This window comes from Numenius arquata, chromosome Z (genome assembly GCF_964106895.1).
Source record: "Numenius arquata chromosome Z, bNumArq3.hap1.1, whole genome shotgun sequence".
NCBI classification, from domain to species: Eukaryota; Metazoa; Chordata; class Aves; order Charadriiformes; family Scolopacidae; genus Numenius; species Numenius arquata.
In genome coordinates, this window is record NC_133616.1 from 24,472,283 (window position 1) to 24,492,269 (window position 19,987).

At 47.8% G+C, this 19,987-nt stretch overlaps 1 protein-coding gene across 1 annotated transcript; it reads right to left on the reverse strand.

The window, feature by feature from the left end:
• Window positions 1–4,709: 4,709 nt before the first annotated feature.
• CD180 (CD180 molecule) lies at window positions 4,710–10,068 on the reverse strand. Its single transcript, XM_074166329.1, has 3 exons — window positions 9,979–10,068; window positions 7,121–7,287; window positions 4,710–6,435 (listed from the first exon to the last, which is right to left on the reverse strand). The coding sequence occupies exons 1-3, from the start codon at window positions 10,066–10,068 to the stop codon at window positions 4,710–4,712; spliced, it is 1,983 nt and encodes a 660-aa protein (XP_074022430.1).
• Window positions 10,069–19,987: the final 9,919 nt, after the last annotated feature.

The following is a 19,987-nucleotide window of genomic DNA, read 5'->3' on the forward strand; positions in this document are numbered from 1 at the left end:
AGAGGAAGGGGGTGGTGTAAAGGGTTTGCATTGAAGGAATCGGGAGAGGAAGGTTACGGGTAATACAGTTGTCGTGGCCTGTCGTACCTCCACTGTTGTAAGAAGAGACTGCACCTTACCTGGGGTGAGAATGCTTTCATAGTCTGAGAGGGAAAGGTGAGGTCCCTTCATCAGCACAGCTCACGGTTTGCTGTGCTCCCTTAGACCTGGTATTTTTCTCTGAAGTAGCTTGCAAGACTTAGCAAGGAAGTCAAACTTGGACTCAGATGATAGCTCAGAAAGAGTAAATTAGGGGACAGGAACATAGTAGAGGGTATTTGGATGCATGTCCCAGTTCATGGCTTGCGCTAGTGACAGTTTTTCTTTCCACTGACTATAGTACAGTATTCGATCAGCACATTCAGTTAGCTCAATCTCCCCAAAATCTCTCAAGGATGGATTTAAATGAACCGAGGGTAGGAAGCAATGCTACAGGTTATGGTTAAAGCTGCAAAGAGTTGGGACCATCAGGAAGAGCGGAGAAGACTGCAGAGTAAAATGGCAGTAACAACATAGGTAAGTTCTAGCACACAGCAAGCCCTTCAGAATGCAGGTGTGATTTATGCACAGGGGCAAGAGAACATCTGAGAGATGCACTGGAGAAGCATGTCATCTGCTGCTGGGGGAGAAGAATTTCAGTTCTCCAGCTCTTGGAGTCCTCAGCACAGGAAGGACACAGACCCGTTAGAGCAGGTCCAGAGGAGGACCACAAAGATGATGAGAGGGCTAGAGCACCTCTCCTATGAGGACAGACTGAGAGAGTTGGGGTTGTTCAGCCTGGAGAAGACAAGGCTCTGGGGAGACATTATAGCAGCCTTCCAGTGCCTAAAGAGAGCCTACAGGAGAGATGGGGAGGGACTCTTTATGAGGGACTGTAGTGATAGGATGAGAGGGAACGGTTTTAAACTGAAAGAGGGAAGATTTAGATGAGATTTTTGGAAGAAATTCTTTACTGTGAAGGTGGTAAGACACTGGAACAGGTTGCCCAGAGAAGTTGTGGATGCCCCATCCCTGGAAGTGTTCAAGGTGAGGTTGGATGGGGCTTTGAGCAACCCAGTCTAGTGGCAGGTGTCCCTGCCCATGGCAGGGGGGTTGGAACTTGATGATCTTTAAGGTCCCTTTGAACCTGAACCATTCTATGATTCAATTGTATTTGCCAGACGAGGAGGTGTGGTATGAGTGAGTGGTTGGGAAGGGGTCTCGCCTGCTCTTTTCCCAGGTACAGACGAAACTAGTAAATGAGAGGAAGTTCTTAAATGATGCATCATTGACATTAGGCGATCCTTTTTTTTTTAAGTTGACAAGATTTAGAAATGGGCCTCTTCAATCATCCTGTTCAGAGTAAAACCCACTTTCAAGAATTTACTCGCGTCTTATTGATAGCATCTTGTTTAAGCACAGTTAGGGAAGGAAGTTCTTGGTTCTGAGTTTTGGTTTGTCTGATTGAAATAGAGATAAGTGCTTACCAGTCTCTGAAATGTGACCCGTTAGCTAAAATCTGCTCAAGCTGCTTCTCTGCGTAAATACCGATAACAAATTCTATTTTGCAGTTTTGTATTGTCCCATGACTTCAGTGACATCTGTAGCTCAGGAGCCAGGGTGGCAGCAAGTTCAATCCTGTTAGGCACCATCCACCTCAGGTGATTCCCTTGTCTCTGTGCGCCGGCTTCCCAGCTGTATTTGAAAAAATAAGAGATAAAAGGCCTGACTGGAAACAAAGGACTGCATCAGATCAGAACTTGACCGGGTAAACAAATTCTATAAAGAAGAATAAATCTACTGTCTCTTTTATATCCTAGCTAAGTAATCCCAGAAGACTGAATCTTTGGACTTCAAAAAGTTTAATACATAATCTGGACATTTTAGCGTATTATAGCCATATATAGATTTTCCTTCAGAATAGCCACTCTCTGTGTTTAGGATTTGTGTATCCTGAAACATACAGTGTATGCGGTTCAGCGCTGCTGTCGACATGGTGTCCTGTGAACGGCATTTTGCAGGCAAAGAAGAAAGCAGAGATGACACTGTAAAATACGTCAACAGGAACATTAAGATGACAACAGATTAAGATAATAGTCATCAAAACCAACTTGTGTAGAGGGAAAGGGATGCGTCACAGGAAAGTCTGTACTTAATACTCTGTGTAAATATATATTGGACAAGAACACATTCCACCAGTTCACCTTTTCAGCCATCTTTGAGCTTTAGCTGACTGAGGTCACTGAGCTGACTGAGTCTACACCATGACACCAGGTGACTTTTCAGAAACCGGTGGTGTTTAAATCCTGTGTTCTATCCAAAGAAAGAGGCATTTCAGAAAGCATCAGCCCAACATGCAGTTTTCCCCTCAAGTTGCTGATATTTGTGCATCTCCCACAGTCACTACCTGATACTTGCAGCAATTTCTTTTGCACCTATCCCAAGTGATGAACTGTGTCATGCTCCCTTTTAACTTCACTATTTGTTTATCTCTTTCCTGAACCCACAAATTTAGGAGAGAAACAATGGAAGGAGTACTCTTGCATGGTGCAGGCACTGGCATTCATGCTGGATTGTTAGATAACACAATTATCAGAGGTTGTCCATTTAACCAGTCAGATTTGCAGAGAGAGGGGGAAAATGTGCCTTGAGCCCTGGGCTGACCTCAGGAACATCCCTGCCTTGTTCCCAAGGATGACCCCAGGAGTCCTTGCCTCAGGCAGTGTGGTTTGCTCAGTGACGTTTCTCTCCCTTAGACTCGTCCCTGTGGATGGGCTCCTCTGGCGCAGGCAGCCTGTGCAGATGTGGTGCTCTGCAGCTGGAGCACGGCGCCTGCTGATGGGGTCAGGAGGAGGTTCCTGTGCAGAGAGTGTCAGCAGCTACAGAAACGGGGAGTATGGATCAGCAATAGGGAGAGTTGTGAGGAGAGGCAATGTCCTGGTACCCAAACTCTGGGAGTGCTTATAGGCAACTGGAGAAGAAACATCAAACGTCTCTCCTTGCACACCCCTGGGCAGCACACGGCTACAAAGGCAGGAGGAGGACAAGCCACGGGGTAAGGCAGGTGGTGCACGTGATGTGAAGGCATCTGAAAGCTGCAAAAATCCATGTTGTGTTAGTCACACTTTTGCCCTCTGCTAACAGAGAAGATCAGTCAGGGATTCTTGTCAGCAGTGTCTTCAGAAACAAGCAAAGACTTTCTACTCCAGCAGGGATCTTTTGAAGTCTTACCTAGTCAGCATGTTACAGGGGAAAATGTTGAGGAAATGCTTTTGGGGCAGCAGCTCAACCTGAACGTGGAGTCCCACATGGAAAGTGTGTTAGAGAGAGCTCACCTTCTATGTCTCAGTGAGCAACCTCAGCTCGTGGCTTAACACACTGGGGAGCCTTGCTGGGGCAGGGCAAGACACCGTGTGGTGCATGCACTGCTGTGGAGGCAGAAGGGTCACACCCTCTGAGAAGGCTGTGTCTACATGTCAAGGTTAGCCTGCTGTTAAAGCACTAGTGCCATAAATCACGCTATGTTAACGCAGAGATGCATAGGGGCACGGCAAGCTGCCATCACACTCTTGGTCAAATGTACGCACTCTGTCCTGCCACTGGGTTTTTTCACATGTGATGGCAGAAGAAGGGATTTGGTTGCTTAGTAAAAGTAAATAATAAGTAGTCTGTCTTTTTTCCTGCCCGAGGGAGGAGACTCTGACTTCACTTCAGGGACACAGGCCAGGAGCACCGCGCAGCAGCTGTCAGCACCAGGAGCCCCTGAGGGAGCAGGTTGCTGCTCCCCACTGCGCCCCCCGCTTTGCAGTCTCTGGATTTCTCTTCCCGGGATGCTGCTGCTGCTGCTGCTGCGGGGAAGAGTCCATTCTGGGCTGGCACAAAAGAGTCTCGTAGCTGTTGGCGTTGGTTTTTTGCCCTGTGCAAGCAAGCACAGTGCCAGACACCTGCAGATTCCTGACCAAATCTACAAGTTTTATGTTTGAAGCTGAAGTTGTTTGCAAGTCCCCGCTTACCATGGAGTAAAGAGTAGAGGAGCAGGGCCTGCCCCGGGGCGAGAGACGGACAGACAGAGGTTCAATGGCCAGGAACTTTCTAAGGATCAAAAATATTTTAAGGAAATCGGAAATGTGATAACAGGATGTTTCTGTCAGTCCCAGAGGAGTGGGGCTTATGTGACTATGAGTGTTGTGCCTGTTCTTCACAGAAAGTTTTTTTTCTTTTTAGCAGAGTGGGGTACACTGCTGCCAGTTCTTAAACAACCCTGTGTTTCAAGGGCATTTGATAGAGGGTCAGGGTTTGGTTGGTTTGCCTTTTTGTTTGTTTGTTTGTTTTATCGGGAGTTGTGGTGGTCGTGGTTTAGTTTTCTGTTTTTTAAAGAAAACAAGGTTTGGATTTTGGCCCTTGGACCTTCCCTTTATAGATGCGTTAGCCATAGTAGCTGGGACACCAGGACTAACATTGAGTTGAACTGGGCTTTGTCTATAAGAGAAGTTACTCATTTTTCAAGGCTCAGGTCATAGTTTATTTCTGCAGTTCTCAAATAAAAAAATTTTCATTATTTTTCTAAAAGTTATAAGACAAACAAAAAGGGTATTACAAAAGCTAAGAAAATACAGGTCACAAACACAAACAGGAAGTTGTCTTTCATCTTAATAAAACTGCTGTAGATCTTCTGTATCTCCATCATAAATTTATATTTGCTGGTAATTTCGCCTGAAATAGCAAGCACCCCAAATGAAGATGGCACCACTGGATAAAATAGCCAGGGCAACTGCAATGATTCCTGCCATGCTGATCCCACAGGAAAGCGAGACAGTGGCCAGCTGAGCCCCAGCTAGCAATTTGGGTTCAGAGCATCTCGTTCCTTCGGGGTCTTCAATTTTATCCAGATTCTGCTTGTACCAGGTGATAAAACCAATATTGGAGCAGGTGCAGTCCAGAGGGTTGTAACTTAAATTGATTACGCAGCGGCCAGCTAGGGACACCAGCTCATCATGTGATACAATGCGGATCCTGTTATGGGCAAAATTGAGATAGATGCTCTTGAGGTTTGAAAATGCATCTGTGCTGAACGCAGTAAGTTTGTTGTGGCTCAGATCAACATGGCGTAACTTCTTGAGGCTGTGAAATGCTTGGCCACCTATTGCTGTCAGTTCGCAGGATGATAAAATTAGCACCTCTAAATTGGATAGCTGTTGGAACAGTTTGTCCTTTGGCACAATCCCCGACTCAAAGTTATTTTGACTAAGGTCCAAGAGCATGAGGTTTTCCAAGCCTTGAAAGAGATGCTGAATACTAGTATTAACATGGGAGGAGGAAAGATTCAGCACTTGCAAAAGATGTAGATTTCGGAAAGGACCCTGTGAAGTGTTGATATGAAGAGGAGTGAAAGCTAAGTCCAGCAGCTCCAGGTTAGGGCTGTCCTTACTAATCACATCTTGGAGGTGGAGCTTTATGTTGTGGCTCAGATTCAGGTACTGAAGACTGGTCAAACCTCTCAGTGCTTCGCTACAGCAGCCAAAGCTTTGAATATGACTCTTACTTAAATCAAGATGTTGAAGCTTTGCTAGTCTCTCCAAACAGCCAGAGCCCAGCTGCAGGAGCTGCATGTTCCCCTTGATGTGGAGGTGGGTGAGGGAGGGGAAGGCAGCAGAGCTGATGTTGCAGAGGTGCTTGAAGGAGTTCAGGTTGAGAACTAACTCTGCTAGCAAGTTCATGCCACTGATGCCAGGGGGCAAAGCGCTGATGTGGGTTTGAGTTAGGTCCAGCTTTCGGAGCCTGGTCAAGCACTGAAACGTGTCAGCGTTTAGGTTTCTGAAGTGCCGCAGCTGCAGATAGAGATCCTTGACAGAGAGATTACAGAGGCCTTGTAAAACATTTGGGCTTATGTAGGGCTCCTTTTCCACACCGTGAAATGTTCCCAGCCAAAGGGTCTGGGCTGTGGAGTTCTGTATGCCCACCAGGACCGCAGGGATGTCAGCGCAGCCCCCAAAGTCCAAACTGTAGAAATGGGACTGGAAAGCTCCAGGTTCAATGTGTATAATGTCGTTGCCTTTAAAGATGAGAGTTATATTGCTGGTCTTCTGCAGAACGCGGACATCTTCTGCTGTGACTGTCCTTATGTTGTTCATTTGAAAGTCAAGGTATTTGAGGTTCTGAGTGGGAAAGTTGGGAGGAAGCTGCAGCGAAGAGATGTGGTTGCTGCCCAAGATGAGGGTATCCAAGCTGTCCAGATTTGCCATTGGAATAAAAGACATCCTGGTTATTCCCGTCTGCGTTAAGACAAGCTGCTTTAGGGACTGTGGGCCAGCAAACGCTGTGTCAGAGAGAAACATGAGTAGGTTTCCCGTCAGCACGATTGTCTTCAGCTGCTTGTTGCTGTGAAAGGCGCCCTCGTACACCCAGTTGATCTGACACCTTGAGAAACCAACAGAAACCAGTGTCAGTGCCCTGTCTCACAAAACTCTCCCCGGTTACGTGCTAACCCAAACCGCACTTCGCATCTGTAAGAACTCATGATGAGTTGCCTTCACCAGGATAAAAGTGCCCGTCTCTTCCCGTGATGCTTGCCTGGTATTTGTAAGCTCACATTGAAATACAGGGTCCTGGTGAGAAGAAAAACCTGCCCTGAAATGATGAGTGTGTGGAGGCGTTTGTAGAAGTCAGGGAGACATGAGGTTTATAATAAATAATAATTTAATAAATAGCTTAATAAAATGCAAATCTCTTTTCCTATAGAAAAATCAGGACATTTACAAGGACCACACCTGTCTTTCTCTAGATTTTACAGAACAACACCTTTATAGAAAATTGACTGTAAAAATCACTTTAGTGACTTTGCTGTCACTACTGCTTTAGCAGCAGTAATATGTGGGAAACACATATTTCACCCACCGTCCTGCAAATGATTGTCAGTAGAGGAGAAGCCTAGATACTGCCCCGGCATATCAATCTCTGCTTAGCAGAATACTTCACAGCTGTATGCAAGTGCTTTAGGTGGTTTCCCTGTGAAGGCAGGGATGCTCTGGTATGCTCCAGAAGGTGTCTTCAGGCAGGGGCTTTGACCAACCTAATGTGCAGGGGTGAGGATGCTTTCCCGTACCTTGTTAAGTCCAAGTAGAGAAGAGATTTCAGCTCAGAGAAGGTTGAATTCTGGAGGGAAGGGAGCACATTGAAGCTGAAGTCAAGGATTTCTGTTGTGATAGGTAGTTCTTCAGGAATCTCCCTCAGTCCTAAACCTTCACAGCTATAGCTTTTATTTACTGTAATCTGTGGAAAATATATAGTGAAACTACAAGAGTTATATAAATAAAAGTGAATATAAATAAGAAATTATGGCATTGCAAAAAAACCAAATAGAATTTTGAATTATTTAAAAACTTAACAGCCAGAACCCTAGGAAGCCTTAGTGCAGGCCTGCAATACGCAGCCCTGGGGCTTTGTGAAACGTGTATTTAAAATGAATGCCTTGATTCTCTCTTGTACTAATTTGAAATGTGTCTCATCTGTAGTACTTTCTTATCAAAGTTAGCACATATGAGGATTGTTTACTCTTCTGGATGAATTATTAATCTCTAAGAAAGAAACCCCACAAGGCAGTTTTAAATTCTGAATTTCATGAGTCTTGTAACAAAGCTTATTCTGAGAGAAGTCTTAAAAAACCGTGCAGAGAGGAGGTAAAAAAGAGCAGGTCTGGGAATGTTTCTAGGAGGAACACGTCCAAATTAATTGAATCTGAAGTGCAGTCACAGGCTGCAGTGAGAGGATGGTGGGAAGGTTTTAGCTCAGACTAGACAAAGAACATAGCTGATATGCTGAGTCTTTAAAGTTTCTATGAAGGCTTTTCAGTTTAACTGAAAATAAATCAATGTATTGTGTAGAGGAACATACTCTGTGGGTACCAGGGAAGTTCATTAAACGTGCTTGACCTGCCTGTGCCTGGTGATTGCATGAAAGTCAGCCAGAGCCTGGGACTATGGCACACAGGGAAACGCTGCATTAGCACAGCCTGCTGCAGCTGCTCTGGCCAGTGAAGATGCTCAGAGCATCACACTTGTCCCAGCTACCAAGCCACCATGGGGAGCATGAGGGCAACCAGCGCAGCTCCTCACCCAGCCCTGCTCCCAGAGAAAGCCCTGGGTGGTTACAGGGCTAGCCTGGGAGGGACGGGGTCCCCGGGGCTGCATGGGAGCTGCAGCTTTGGCAGTATCCTGCCAGCAAGCCTGGAGACGTTCTGCTCGCAGGGTGGTCAAGGCCCGTATTGCACAGCTGGCCAATCCGACTGTTCTAATGAGATCCAAAGCTCTTCTGTGAGCCCAAAGAATGCAAGCACAGCTGATGGTGAGCAACGTGCTGGAGTCTGTGACGAGCAGAGGACGGTGCAGGTGTGGGCCCCGTGGGGCAGCAGCACGTGGCTCCCCGGGGTTTTGTTGAGGCGCACACGTGTGGGCCCTGGGGAACAGAGCACGGCGTTTGGGTCTTTCCACCCGCGTGGGGTTGTGAGTGAGGCCAAACCACGTCTCTGCCTGTCTGCGGCTTCGGAGAGACAGTGGGCTGGCGGCAGAGGGACCCGGTAACCTCGCCGGGGGGGAAGGACCAGCGTTGGTTGCAAGCCACAAGCTGGACGTGGCCGACGTTTTCCCCCCCTCGTACAGACACAAGTCCTGCACCACGGCCGCCACCCAGCTGCAGGGGCAGGGAGATGCCGGCAGCGGCACGGTGGGGCCGGGGGGGAGTGGGAAAGGGACTGTCACAAGGAGATGCCCCGTGTGTGGGGGGGGGGCGCGGCTCCTCCCTGGTCCATCCCCCCTGGGGGGGGTGGGGGGCAGCACCGGGTCCAGCACCGGCAGCGGGAGGGTGGGGGGTGGCGGGGACGAACAGGCGCTGCCCCACGGCCGGGCTCCTGGCAGCACCTGAGGGGCAGCGAAGCCAGCCCGGTACCTGCTGTAGCACCGGGATTTGGCTCCATCCTGGAAGCATTGAAATAGCACAGCACCGGTACCTACAGAAATGGCAAAACACAGACTTGGAAAAGCTGTCGCTTTCAGTATCGGTAAGCAAAGAACTGCTGTGGCATGTGGTTAAAGCAGATTAAAGAAAATGTTTAGCTGCCACTATAAATGAGAACAGGGTCTCTGTGTTTTACCATTCAAATAAGCTATCCAGTAAGTTCTCTCTGTGTGCTTCAGGGCACACAGCAGCTCTCACAGGGAGCTGAGGAGCAGCCATCCCCTGGGGGATCCCCCTGTGAGTGCTCAGGGATTTGTACATTTAATTCAGTGAGGAATTTGCTATCGGTCCCACATGTGCGCTACGTAGGGCTGTATTTCCAAGGTGCTTCTTCCCTGAATCAAAATCCTTACTTTTTTTCCCCTTGTCTCCCGCTTTAAAAAAATAAAATAAAAATCTTATGGGTCAGCCTTTTCTCCTGAGCCTGGAAAAACCCTCATACTTTCTTCCCGTGCCCGTGTGGTACCGCACATTGACCAAATGACAAATAGACACCATAATCCCATCACTGTGTAAAAATTCCTGTATGGACAGCACAAGAATGAGGCAAAAATGCTTATATCTGTCCCCTGTCTAGCTCTGATATCTGCTAAACATCCCTGTGAAACTTCATCATCCTTCCAGCTCTCTGGGAGGTGAAGCCTGGTGCTGGTTTGATGGGCTCCCAAAGTCCCCAGCAGTGACAGGAAAGCACATGAGAGTGCACGGACACATGGGTGTGAGAAGGAGGAGGGACAGTGACCAATGTCCCTGAGCACACCTCAAGACACCCACCTTATTTCTCCGATAAAGGCCTTCAGAAACCTGAATGTTTCTAAACCTTTCTCTCCCTGAGAGAAACCCCTCAGGAACTAAAAACAGTTGGACATCAGCAGGCAAATATTCACCAGAGACCAACCCTCTGCACTCGTGGCTCCTGTATCTTGAGAAGGACCGGAGGCTGTCACTCACCTCTGTGCACATCATCTCGGCGGCGCTGGATGCTTTGCAGCTGATGCAGGCGAGCACTGTGAAAATCAAAAAGTATAAATCACAGGCCATTATGGAGTGAGGCAGGTTGTTAAAATGGATGGTCTTGCACTATCTTCCCGTAATGAAAGTGCAACAGGGCAGCAAAGGCTGGACAAACTGGGTGAGTTGGCTAGAAAGAAGGTCATAAAGAGAAGAAATGCTTGCTTAACTTCCCAGGTTCGGTGTGAGCAGAACAGTAGTTTTGGAATGAAAGAGGAACATCCCTGCTTTAAATATAGTCAAATGACTCTGCACTGATACTTTTCTAGGGCAGAACAGATTTTTTTTTTAAAACTGAAAGTGAGGGAAATTGGTCTTGATGCTTGTGTAGAGTGAAATGTCCCCACTTAAGCACAGGGGAGTTAGTTCAGTGTGAAATACGAGATAGAGCATGAAAAGGGCAGATAAGACTGCAGCAGCACACCGAAGGGGAATTTAATGCAGTGGAAAGTTTGAGGTGAAATTTGTTGCATGGCTTGTGAAAATCACAAGAAGTTGTAAAACAACTGAAAATAGGCCCAAGATCTGTGCGTACATAGCTGCAAAAAGAATCAGAATGCTGAAACATGCTTCCCTCTCCTCAAACAGTAAAGCTGGAAAGCAATAGACCGATCTGAAAATGAACTCTTTCCCTCTTGTATTTAGACTACAGATAATGATTAGTTTTCTGAAGGTGGACAATGTTTCTAACCATGTCTAAGATGGGCATGTGAGCGGCAGCTGCAGGCGGGGAGGGTCCGGTCCTCTGCCCGGGATGGGGCTGAGCGCTGGCTCTCGCCAGCCAGCTCAACCTGCCTTTTCCCCCCCTTTCTTAAATGGCTGAGTTATTAGCTTGATAACTTTGTTTTCAGCAGGCTTAACTGGCAGTCTTTCTTCACCACCTAGTAGAGAAAGGCACGGTGGAAACACACTGGACTTGGCAAACCTGCCCTAGCACAATGGGGAGAGCCCGGCTGGGCTGAACCACAGATCCTATCCAGCCCCCATAACTCGATCAGTGAAGCTTCAAGCAATCACGATGCCATCTGGAGGGCATCAAGCTCGACACCCAGGAAGATGGGGACATCTGGGCTTCTCTGGTGCTTCTCTGGTACCAAGGACACACACAAAATCAAAGGCTTTGTCTCTGAAAGAGTGTGTGAAGGCCACGGCTGCACTGGTACCCAGAATTGATGTGTCTGTTGGATTTCACCTGAGCTGTTCTGTGCCTATCCCTGCGGGTGGCTGGGGAGAGGGGAGCCATCAATATGGCAGGAGCAAAGCTCAAAATCCAGTGCAGAGCCGACTCCTTTTTGCTTCTTTGCCTAAGGTTCTTGGGTGGGCTGTTGCTGCTGGCGGCAGCCAGCTCTGTATTTGCTGGAAATCCTGCTCCCCCTGCAGCTGGTAACAAAAATTTCAGAGGAATTTGTTGTTTGGGATGTTTGCTCCATGTTTATTTGCTCTTTTCCATGTTAAGGTTCAAAGGCTAAGGCTCAGTGTGTCCCTGCCCGGCCCTCTGCGTTTTCTTGGCTCACAGCGGCTTGGACTTGCACGTGCCCCTTATCTCTTGTTTCTGGGAGGCTATGAGCCTTGGTAGCACGGACGCTCCCTCAAGCCACCCATATCAGAAACCTTGAATTTAAGATGAATGTGTTGTTTTGGAATAAAAGTTCTTCAAATCAGGAGAGGATATCAGCCAATGCTAATCCTGCCTCTTTCTGCAGTGCAAGTGTATTATTATGTGTCATGTAATTTACATGTGACAAAAAGGGGCATAAGAAACTCTAGATTTTTTTTTTTTTTTTTTTTTCCAGGGAAGGGGGTGTTTTTTGAGGAAACAGGAAGCTTTATGATGCAAATAATGAATTCCAAGGCCTGCCTCAATTTCATCTAATGAATTCATTATGAAATTGGTATCAGGTGACTGAAGATCCTCTTCTCATCCATGTGCACAAGCAATTGCTGAGCTTAGTAAAAATGACTAATGGTTAGAGGTGTCTGAATTATTCATTATGTGTACCTACCTGATTAATTTAGCTTGTTTTGCTTGTAAAGGAGTGAATGGGGAGGCGTAAGTTTATGGCAGTGGTTAGTGGGAGAGGGTTTCGGTGCTGGAAGGGGGCTTTGCTGTGTGTGCCCACTGTAGGCTTGGGCTTGACCAGGCTGCAGGATGTCTGCCACCACGGCTATGGCACCTGGGGCCCTTGCAGGCTGATTCACCTCTCACGCTAAATAGGGGGAGCACTCCTTTTCTGCATGCTTTTGCTTTTAATGATGGTGTTTGCCGTTCATAAGTGCTGGGTGGATCCTTTCCCCATCACCACATTCAGGGGAGCTATCAGACCATGGGGGTCACTAGGAGAGTGGCCTCGAGAGTGTTTTTCTCATCATAATATTACTTTCTATGAGCTTGGCTGAAACTCTTCCTACTCTGGTGATGGGAAATTTAAGACAGTGTGAACCACAGTTGTAATAACAGCCTTAACTGCGACAGTGCTTGTCACTGAGCAGTCGTGAGATGCAGAACGCTGTTAAGGGCCAAGTGGATCGTTCCCCCAGCACTGCCCCTCTGGCACTGTGCCCACCCCACAAGCAAGCCACACTGTCCTGCAATCAGAAAGTCCCCTCAGAAGTTCTCCATTTTAAACTGATTTCTGAGGTAGGCAGCAGGAACGGTTCATGAGGCTCACCAAAACGTGGTGAGTCACCCACAGTGTGTGTCTATGGGTGGTGGCCCTTCCCCCACTCAAAAACCACCACTGATGTGGTGTCAATCCTAGCAGGGACCATGATGGTGAAATGCTGACATGTTCCTCAGCCCAGCGTCATGGATGTGGGCATCCCGTGGGCTGTTGGCACGATGCTGAAGTCACGGGATGCCAATTCCCACCCCCACCACAGAAAGGTGAGTCCCATTTCTGGAGGGGATCCTGGGTCCTGCAGGAACCTCTCTGCCTGGGCAGGAGGACAGCCGGTCAGGACAAGGGGAAATCCTGACTGGTGTCAAATCCACCTGGCTGGCCTGGCCCTCATGTTTGGAAAGGCGCCTGGTCAGAGCACTGAGCACACAACCTCCAAAAAGCCTGACCCCCAAGAGGTGCCACAGGTGAGATGAGCTTGGGAAAACTGGTCCTCTTCCAGGGCTGCCTTGGAAAAATTGTGTAATGACTGTAGGGGTAACTGGGAATCAATCTAACAAATTAAAATAAGAAAAAAGAAAAAAGTGCAATAAGTTGTGTATATATGTTAAACAGACTTTAGTACTCTCAGAATTCCTTTAAGATATTAATTGTCACTTATTAAAGAGATGAATCATGTCAATCTCTGGGTCTTCCCGTAGTTCTGAAGAAGGGACTGGAAATCCAACACAGCAGGGCTTTCAAAATACTTGTCTATACAGGATCAAAGTATTAAAATAATTTTCAGTCATTTCCTTCAAGTATAGATTTCAAGATTTCCCTTGTTTCTTGTTTTCTTAGGTACCACAAACAAGACATAGGGACCCAAATGATTGTTTTGGATGCTGGATGTTAAGAACCTGGACTGGGGTTTGCCTTAAGGCAGTGGAATTCGGGCTGTGACCATTCCACCACTGTGGCTGCTTGGTGCTCCTGGAGGAGACACAGCAGCTGGGGAGGACTGGGACCACCTGCCTTGCCCTGCCACAAACCTGCATTTTCCAGCAGAAAAACCTGCACGGACTCTGCTGCGGTGCAGGACGTGCTGCGAAATAAGCCTGTGTTCTGAGGAAAAGCCTAATAAAAGGTGATGCAGCAAGAGCGTAAATCACCTGCAGAGAGGAAAAAGCTGCCATAAAAAATGTCAGACTTTACCAGACTTTATGTGAAACCCCTCTGCTTCCTGCTGCAGCAACTGATCTTTCTGAAAACATAAGTGAGGGCAGGAGACAGCAGCCAGATGTGCTCTCCAACCCATGCTCACCGTGCATGTGAGCAATATCTCTTTGCCTGCCATCAGGGGTGGTGGGGACACAAGAGGGACAGGAGCTGCAGAACTGAGCCTGTGAAGCCCTTCCCAGCCTGGCACCAGCCCATCTGGTTCTCATTTCGAGCACCCTGGGGCCATTTTGAGCAACCCCCTGCCTCAGGCATTCCTTTTCCTCTGTTTTGTGCTGGCTCCTTGGTGCAGGACCAAGCCACTGACTTCTGTCCTTGGGCACTGAGGGTTAAGGTTATGCTGAAAACACACCACAGCTTCAAACCAGAATTTCCATGACTTGAGCAAATCTCCTGCATAGTAGCAACCTGGATGCCCCTTGAGAGAGAGAGAGTGTGACCAGGGACGTGATGTGAACACTGCATATAGAAACATCCCAAACAAATACAGTGAGCGCTCCTCTGGCCACCTTTCCACGGATGGATCATTCTCATGTGGATTTTATTTGAGGCAGTTTTCAAAAGGGTTGATGGAGAAGGCACTCAGCCAGGGAACCAGTGCTGTGCCAGGCCCTGGAACGCTGGGGCTTTGGTGGGACATCGGTGTTATGTTTTCAGTAGGTAGGCTGAACAAACTTTCAGTTGATGATCACAGCTTGCTAGAGGCCAGGGGGACACCGGGCTTCCTGGCCCTGACATCTGCATCCTGTGCCCTGCCTGCCGGCCAGGAAGCAGGGCTGGCCACGGCTGGGGCAGGCCAAGCCATGTGAAGTCCTACCAAACACAAACCAAAAATAGTCAGGACAAAGGCACTATGCAGGAAGGAAATTGCTGATGGGAATTAGCAATTGATTCATTACTGGCGCCTTGTACATCCATGTTTCATCTGCAAAGGGGGATGTCTCCTATACTCTCCCTGCAGGTACTGTTTCTGTGTAACTACTGTTGTTGTGTTATCCTCCCTGGGTAGCTTGTGATTTGTCAAACATTTAAAAGATGTTTAGATGACCTTCATGCTGGAGCCCCCTGTTATTCTGTGAAACAGTTGTAAGACTTTTCCCTATCTCAAAAAGGCAGCCTCTGTTCCTTGCTAAGCAACCAAAACACCCAGTATTCTTATTCCCTGTCTGTTGTATCAGTACTATAAAACCAAGACAAAACGCAGATTTCAATGATTAATAACAAGTAGTTCTTCCTTTGCCTGAACAACACAGAATCTGACAAAATGGGCTGTGCCATTCTTGCACGCTAGATTTTAGAATGATGTGAGAGAAATCTGGTTGTATCTGTAAGTCTGACTTGAGAAGCAAGCAAAAAATCAGAAATAAAACCCACCTGAGCTTCCCCCTTCCTCAACTAGGCTCTAACGGGTGTAGCTTGGCACGGCTTTGGGGAAAAGGAGCTTCCCAGCCCTTGCATGGAGAGGCTGGACTGATCTCTGGGAGTTGCATTTTTGTTGGGTTTGGTTTGCTCTGGCCGGCTGCAAACATTAACCTCGCAATGGGAGGAAACCAGGCAGAGATAAAGAAAAAGAACCAAACTGAGGAAACTGGTCTGAGTTCAGGCTATTTAAAGAACTTTTGGCACAGAGGCTTTAAAATGACAAAAGGGCATCTTAAAAGGAAGTCCTGTTGCTAAGTGACATTAATTGCCATGTATAGAGCTCCAGGAAGAGAGGAGAGAAACGTCTCTGCCTACCTTCAAGTAAGGAGTACCCATGGCCCAGACACCACAGCTGGGTCTAAAATGGGTTGGAAGTGTCCCAAGCCACGTCCTGACTGAGAGAGGGTTTCCATGACCCTTTGGTGTGGGGTGGCCACCAGTGAGGTTGTGTGGGCAGGTGAGACCCACCTCTCCTCCTCCACCTGGGGGTTTCGAGATTGCTGAAACACAGTAGCAGGCTGCACCTCTGGTCAGGGTGGGTGAGAATGAGGAGAGAAACCCAAAAGTTCTGTGACAAGGGAAAAAAAACATAGGTCATGCTCAGCCAGGTGGTGTGGGAACCTGAAATGATGTCTCTGCACAGTTTTGACTGCTTCAATTTGCTTCTCGAGTTTCCTTCCTCTTTCTTCCCCATTCATATTAATGAATTCTTATCTGCTTATTTTGCCCTGATGGTCTTTGCCTGATGAGCATCCATGCTGCTGTCGAGTATCAGCCTATCCTGGGTATGATGGCACGTTAGGTAACAAGGCAAAATCCATGCTGCTCCAGTCAGGAGTATGTCAATGCCTGAAATACATTTTGCCACAGGGTAATATTTGTTTCTTTGTCCTCACCATGCTTCAGAGACGTGCCTCTGAAGTCCCTGTCCTCACAGTGATCTTGCCTTTCTGGCCAAGCATGATTCCTTGACCAATCTGGTTTGCTGAAGGGAGAACAAGACAGCCTCACTGCTAAAATTCAGGGTTTCGTTCCTTGTGTGGCTGCTAGGAGCCGAGGCTGCTGTTGGGTGCTGCTAATGAGCTGTTTCCATCAAATGGGTTTGAAAGAGGAAGTTCTTACCACCCAGACAGCCTAACAATGTGGAAGTGAGACGAGCCTTTCTGCCTGTGCAGGGTGATCTCTTGGCAGTCCTCGCTGGAGTCTTGCCTCCTCTGCCCATTGGCCCTGGCAGATGCTAATGACCTGGAGCCACAGGTCACATATTCCATTAACTATTCTCTCCAGAAATCCCACTTGTTCTAACATCTGCTTTCACATGTTGGGGATTTTTTTTTTAATATATATATTGCAAAAGTTTGCTAAATGTTTAGACTTGATGGGTTTGTCAGATCAGGGTCAGAGACAGCCTGGTTTACTCCTCAGCCCCCTGAAAGATCGCTGGAAAAATGTCCTACAGTATTGCCAGGGGTAACTGTCTGCAGGCTGGTGATCAGTCTTTTGAAAGTGTTTCACTGAGCAACTCAGTCTTCAGCAGGGTTTTGTTGCCATCAGAGAAAGCACTTCAGAGCTTTACACTGTGGCTTGGCTTGGTGTTAATTCTTTGCATGTTGCCATTCCTCCGAAATATCAATTGCTTTCATATTAAAGCCATAAGCAAGCCTTTTGCCATACCTTAAAAAAAAAAGCAATGAAATGCTTGACAGGCCGTACCCCAGCGGTCTACGCTCTCCTGGGGCAGCTGGGAGCAGCTGAAGAACCAGCTCACTGTTTGGCCCAGAGAGGGAAAGCCTGGCATGGCTAATCTCCCTGGCCCAAAAGGAAGGGAGCAGCAGTGGGTTCCGCAGCTTGCTCCTGCGGCCGGGCTCCATCCTCCCGTGGGTGATGACGACAAAGTCTTGCAAGGACGGTGTTGGCCGATAGTCAGGGCTTCCTCTGGCACGGGGGCCCGTTGCCTAATCACGCTTGACATCAATTATAAGATTTTTCCTCTCAGTGTAGCTGTATTTTCCTTGCTCTAAGTTAACTCATTGCTTATTTGGCTGTTGACTGCTCAGAACAATTGACCCTTTCCTCCACCTGACATCCTCTGCAGCATCTGCAGGCTGTTGGCGCTGCAGCCCCTGTCCCCTCCGCTGCGTTGCTTCGCTGGCCATTCGGCTGCAGTGGTTGTTGGTTGGGGCCATCGTCTCCAGCTCATGGAGATAAAACCACGTTTGAAGAAGTCTTCCCAGCAGGCGTGTGAATTGCTGTGCTGATCTGAGCTGCGCTGGTTGGGGCAGAGACACACCTCTCTGTCAGTCAGCAGCCCACCACGGGACGTGAATTTTCCCTAGATCACAGAAGAGTGGGTCTTAGAGAAGCACAAGGGGCTGGGTAGCAGCCCAACATTTTAATAAACATATTGGCAGTTCCTGAAGTTGTGCTGGTGTGGCAGAGATAGCGGTGTCTTTCAATATGCTGCTGTGTGTGAGCAGTAAGCCTGCACTGGCTGGGGTTTACCTGGCCTGATTGAACGACACAGGCTAGGGGAGGCAATAGTAGTGCATTAATGGTCTTCTATACACATGAGTTCAAAAACTCCTTGGAGGAGGATGGTAGGGTGAACAATAGCAGAAAGTGAAATTGCTGTGATCAAGATGAGATTTCCAAAATTTGCCTCCCATATTATCCTTTTATTGAGTTTCACCACTTGCCTCTTCTGGTTTTCAGCTGCCTAAGCAGCATGAACAGTAATGTGCTATTTGCCACTGGACGAAATTCTGTGTTATCTGTTGTGGAGGAGTCATGCCCTGCATTGAGGAGTGAGCAGGGGCTCGGGGAAGTTCTTGCCCAGAGAGAAAGGACAGAGGGAAGGGGAAGGAGTTGGAGTTTGTAATATTTAGTGGGTTACCCACTTCCAGAGGAATATCTGGCCACATACTCCAGGGACCCTTACTTTAACCATGACTGTGTCCAGATTTTAAGTTAACAGTATTTTCACTGAATTTCACTGAATTTCACTGAATTTTTACAGTTGGAAGGGACCATAAAGATCATCTAGTCCAACTCCCCTGCTGAAGCAGGATTGCCCAGAGCATGTCAGAGCATGTTACTCAGGACTGCATCCAGGCGGGTCTTGAATATCTCCAAAGAAGGGGACTCCACAACCTCCCTGGGCAGCCTGTTCTAGGGCTCTGTCACCCTCACTGTGAAGAAGTTTTTTCTCATATTTGAGTGGAACCTCCTATGTTCCAACTTGTGCCCGTTGCCCCTCGTCCTCTCACTGGCAACCACTGAAAAGAGTCTGGCTCCCTCCTCCTTCAACCCACCCTTCAGATACTTATAAGCATTGATAAGGTCTCCCCTCAGCCTTCTCTTCTCCAGGCTAAAGAGTTCCAGCTCTCTCAACCTTTCTTCATCAGAGAGATGCTCCAATCCTTGAATCATCCTTGTTGCCCTTCGCTGGACTCTTTCCAGTAGTTCCCTATCCCTCTTGAATTGGGGAGCCCAGAACTGGATGCAGTATTCCAGTTGTGGCCTCACCAGTGCAGAGTAGAGGGGGAGAATGACTTCCCTCGACCTCCTAGCCACACTCTTCCCTATGCAGCCCAGGATTCCATTGGCCTTCCTGGCCACAAGAGCACACTGCTTGCTCATTGTCATTTTGCTGTCTACCAGGACTCCCAGATCTTTCTCTTCAGAACTTGACTCCAGCAGGTCCACACCTAACCTGTATTGGTGCCTAACATTCTTCTTCCCCAGGTGCAGGACCCTACAATTTTCCCTGTTGAACCTCATGGCCTTTCTTTTCTAGGTCCCATTCCTAGACTGCGATTGGCCCAGACCTCATTGTGGCCAGCGGTATGGGATCACTGCAGTGCAGGCTGCTGTGCCTTTCTGCTGGTACCTCTTGGGAGTGAGCTCCAGCTCTCCTGCCCACATGCTGAGTGGGTGCTGTTTGCTAAGGCACCCCCAGATACCCTCAGTGTAGCAAGGTAAGGCAGAGCTCCCCTGGAGTCCAAGGGGTACACCATCTTCCTGGCGTTATTTCTGTGTTTGTGCACTTTGCAGGTGAGTGTAGTTTCACTGAAGGAGATTGTTGCATGTGTGTTCAGTGACCTATGCTGGTGGCTTGTTGTCGTCTTGTGCAGTTCATGGGGTGTTTTGCAGACCTCTTAAACCTGAAAGATTTTGTGTTTCCTTAGATGGGTCTAAGTGGTGGTAGCAGCGCAAAACCAAAAGGACATGTGCTTGATGCTGAAATCCATTTTTTGTCTCCCCCGTCCCCCAGGACATGGATTAAATGGACTAGCAAGATAAAGTCTGTTATCAAAGGGTAAAACTTGGAGTCTGGATAAACAGGAGAATAAATCTAACAGGATATTAGGAAAGAGGGAGTAACTATTATTTTAAAATGTAATGTCATGGCTTTAACGCAGTGTACTTGCTTGATATTCATGATTGAAAGAGTTGTTTATCTAAACTGGGAACTCAAAGAGAGGAACGTGTTTGAGCTCTGCAGTACAGATGTTCCTTCTGATTTACGAGCACACACACAGTGGTACAGACACTCCTGGAACAAGCTGCAGAAGGAGAAGAGGAAGATGACATAGATGATAGAGACAAGAAAGAAATGCTGAGCAAGGTACAGATGCAGCTGTAAATTAACCAATGGAGGCAGGGAGTGATGGAGGGAGAAGGAGTCTGTC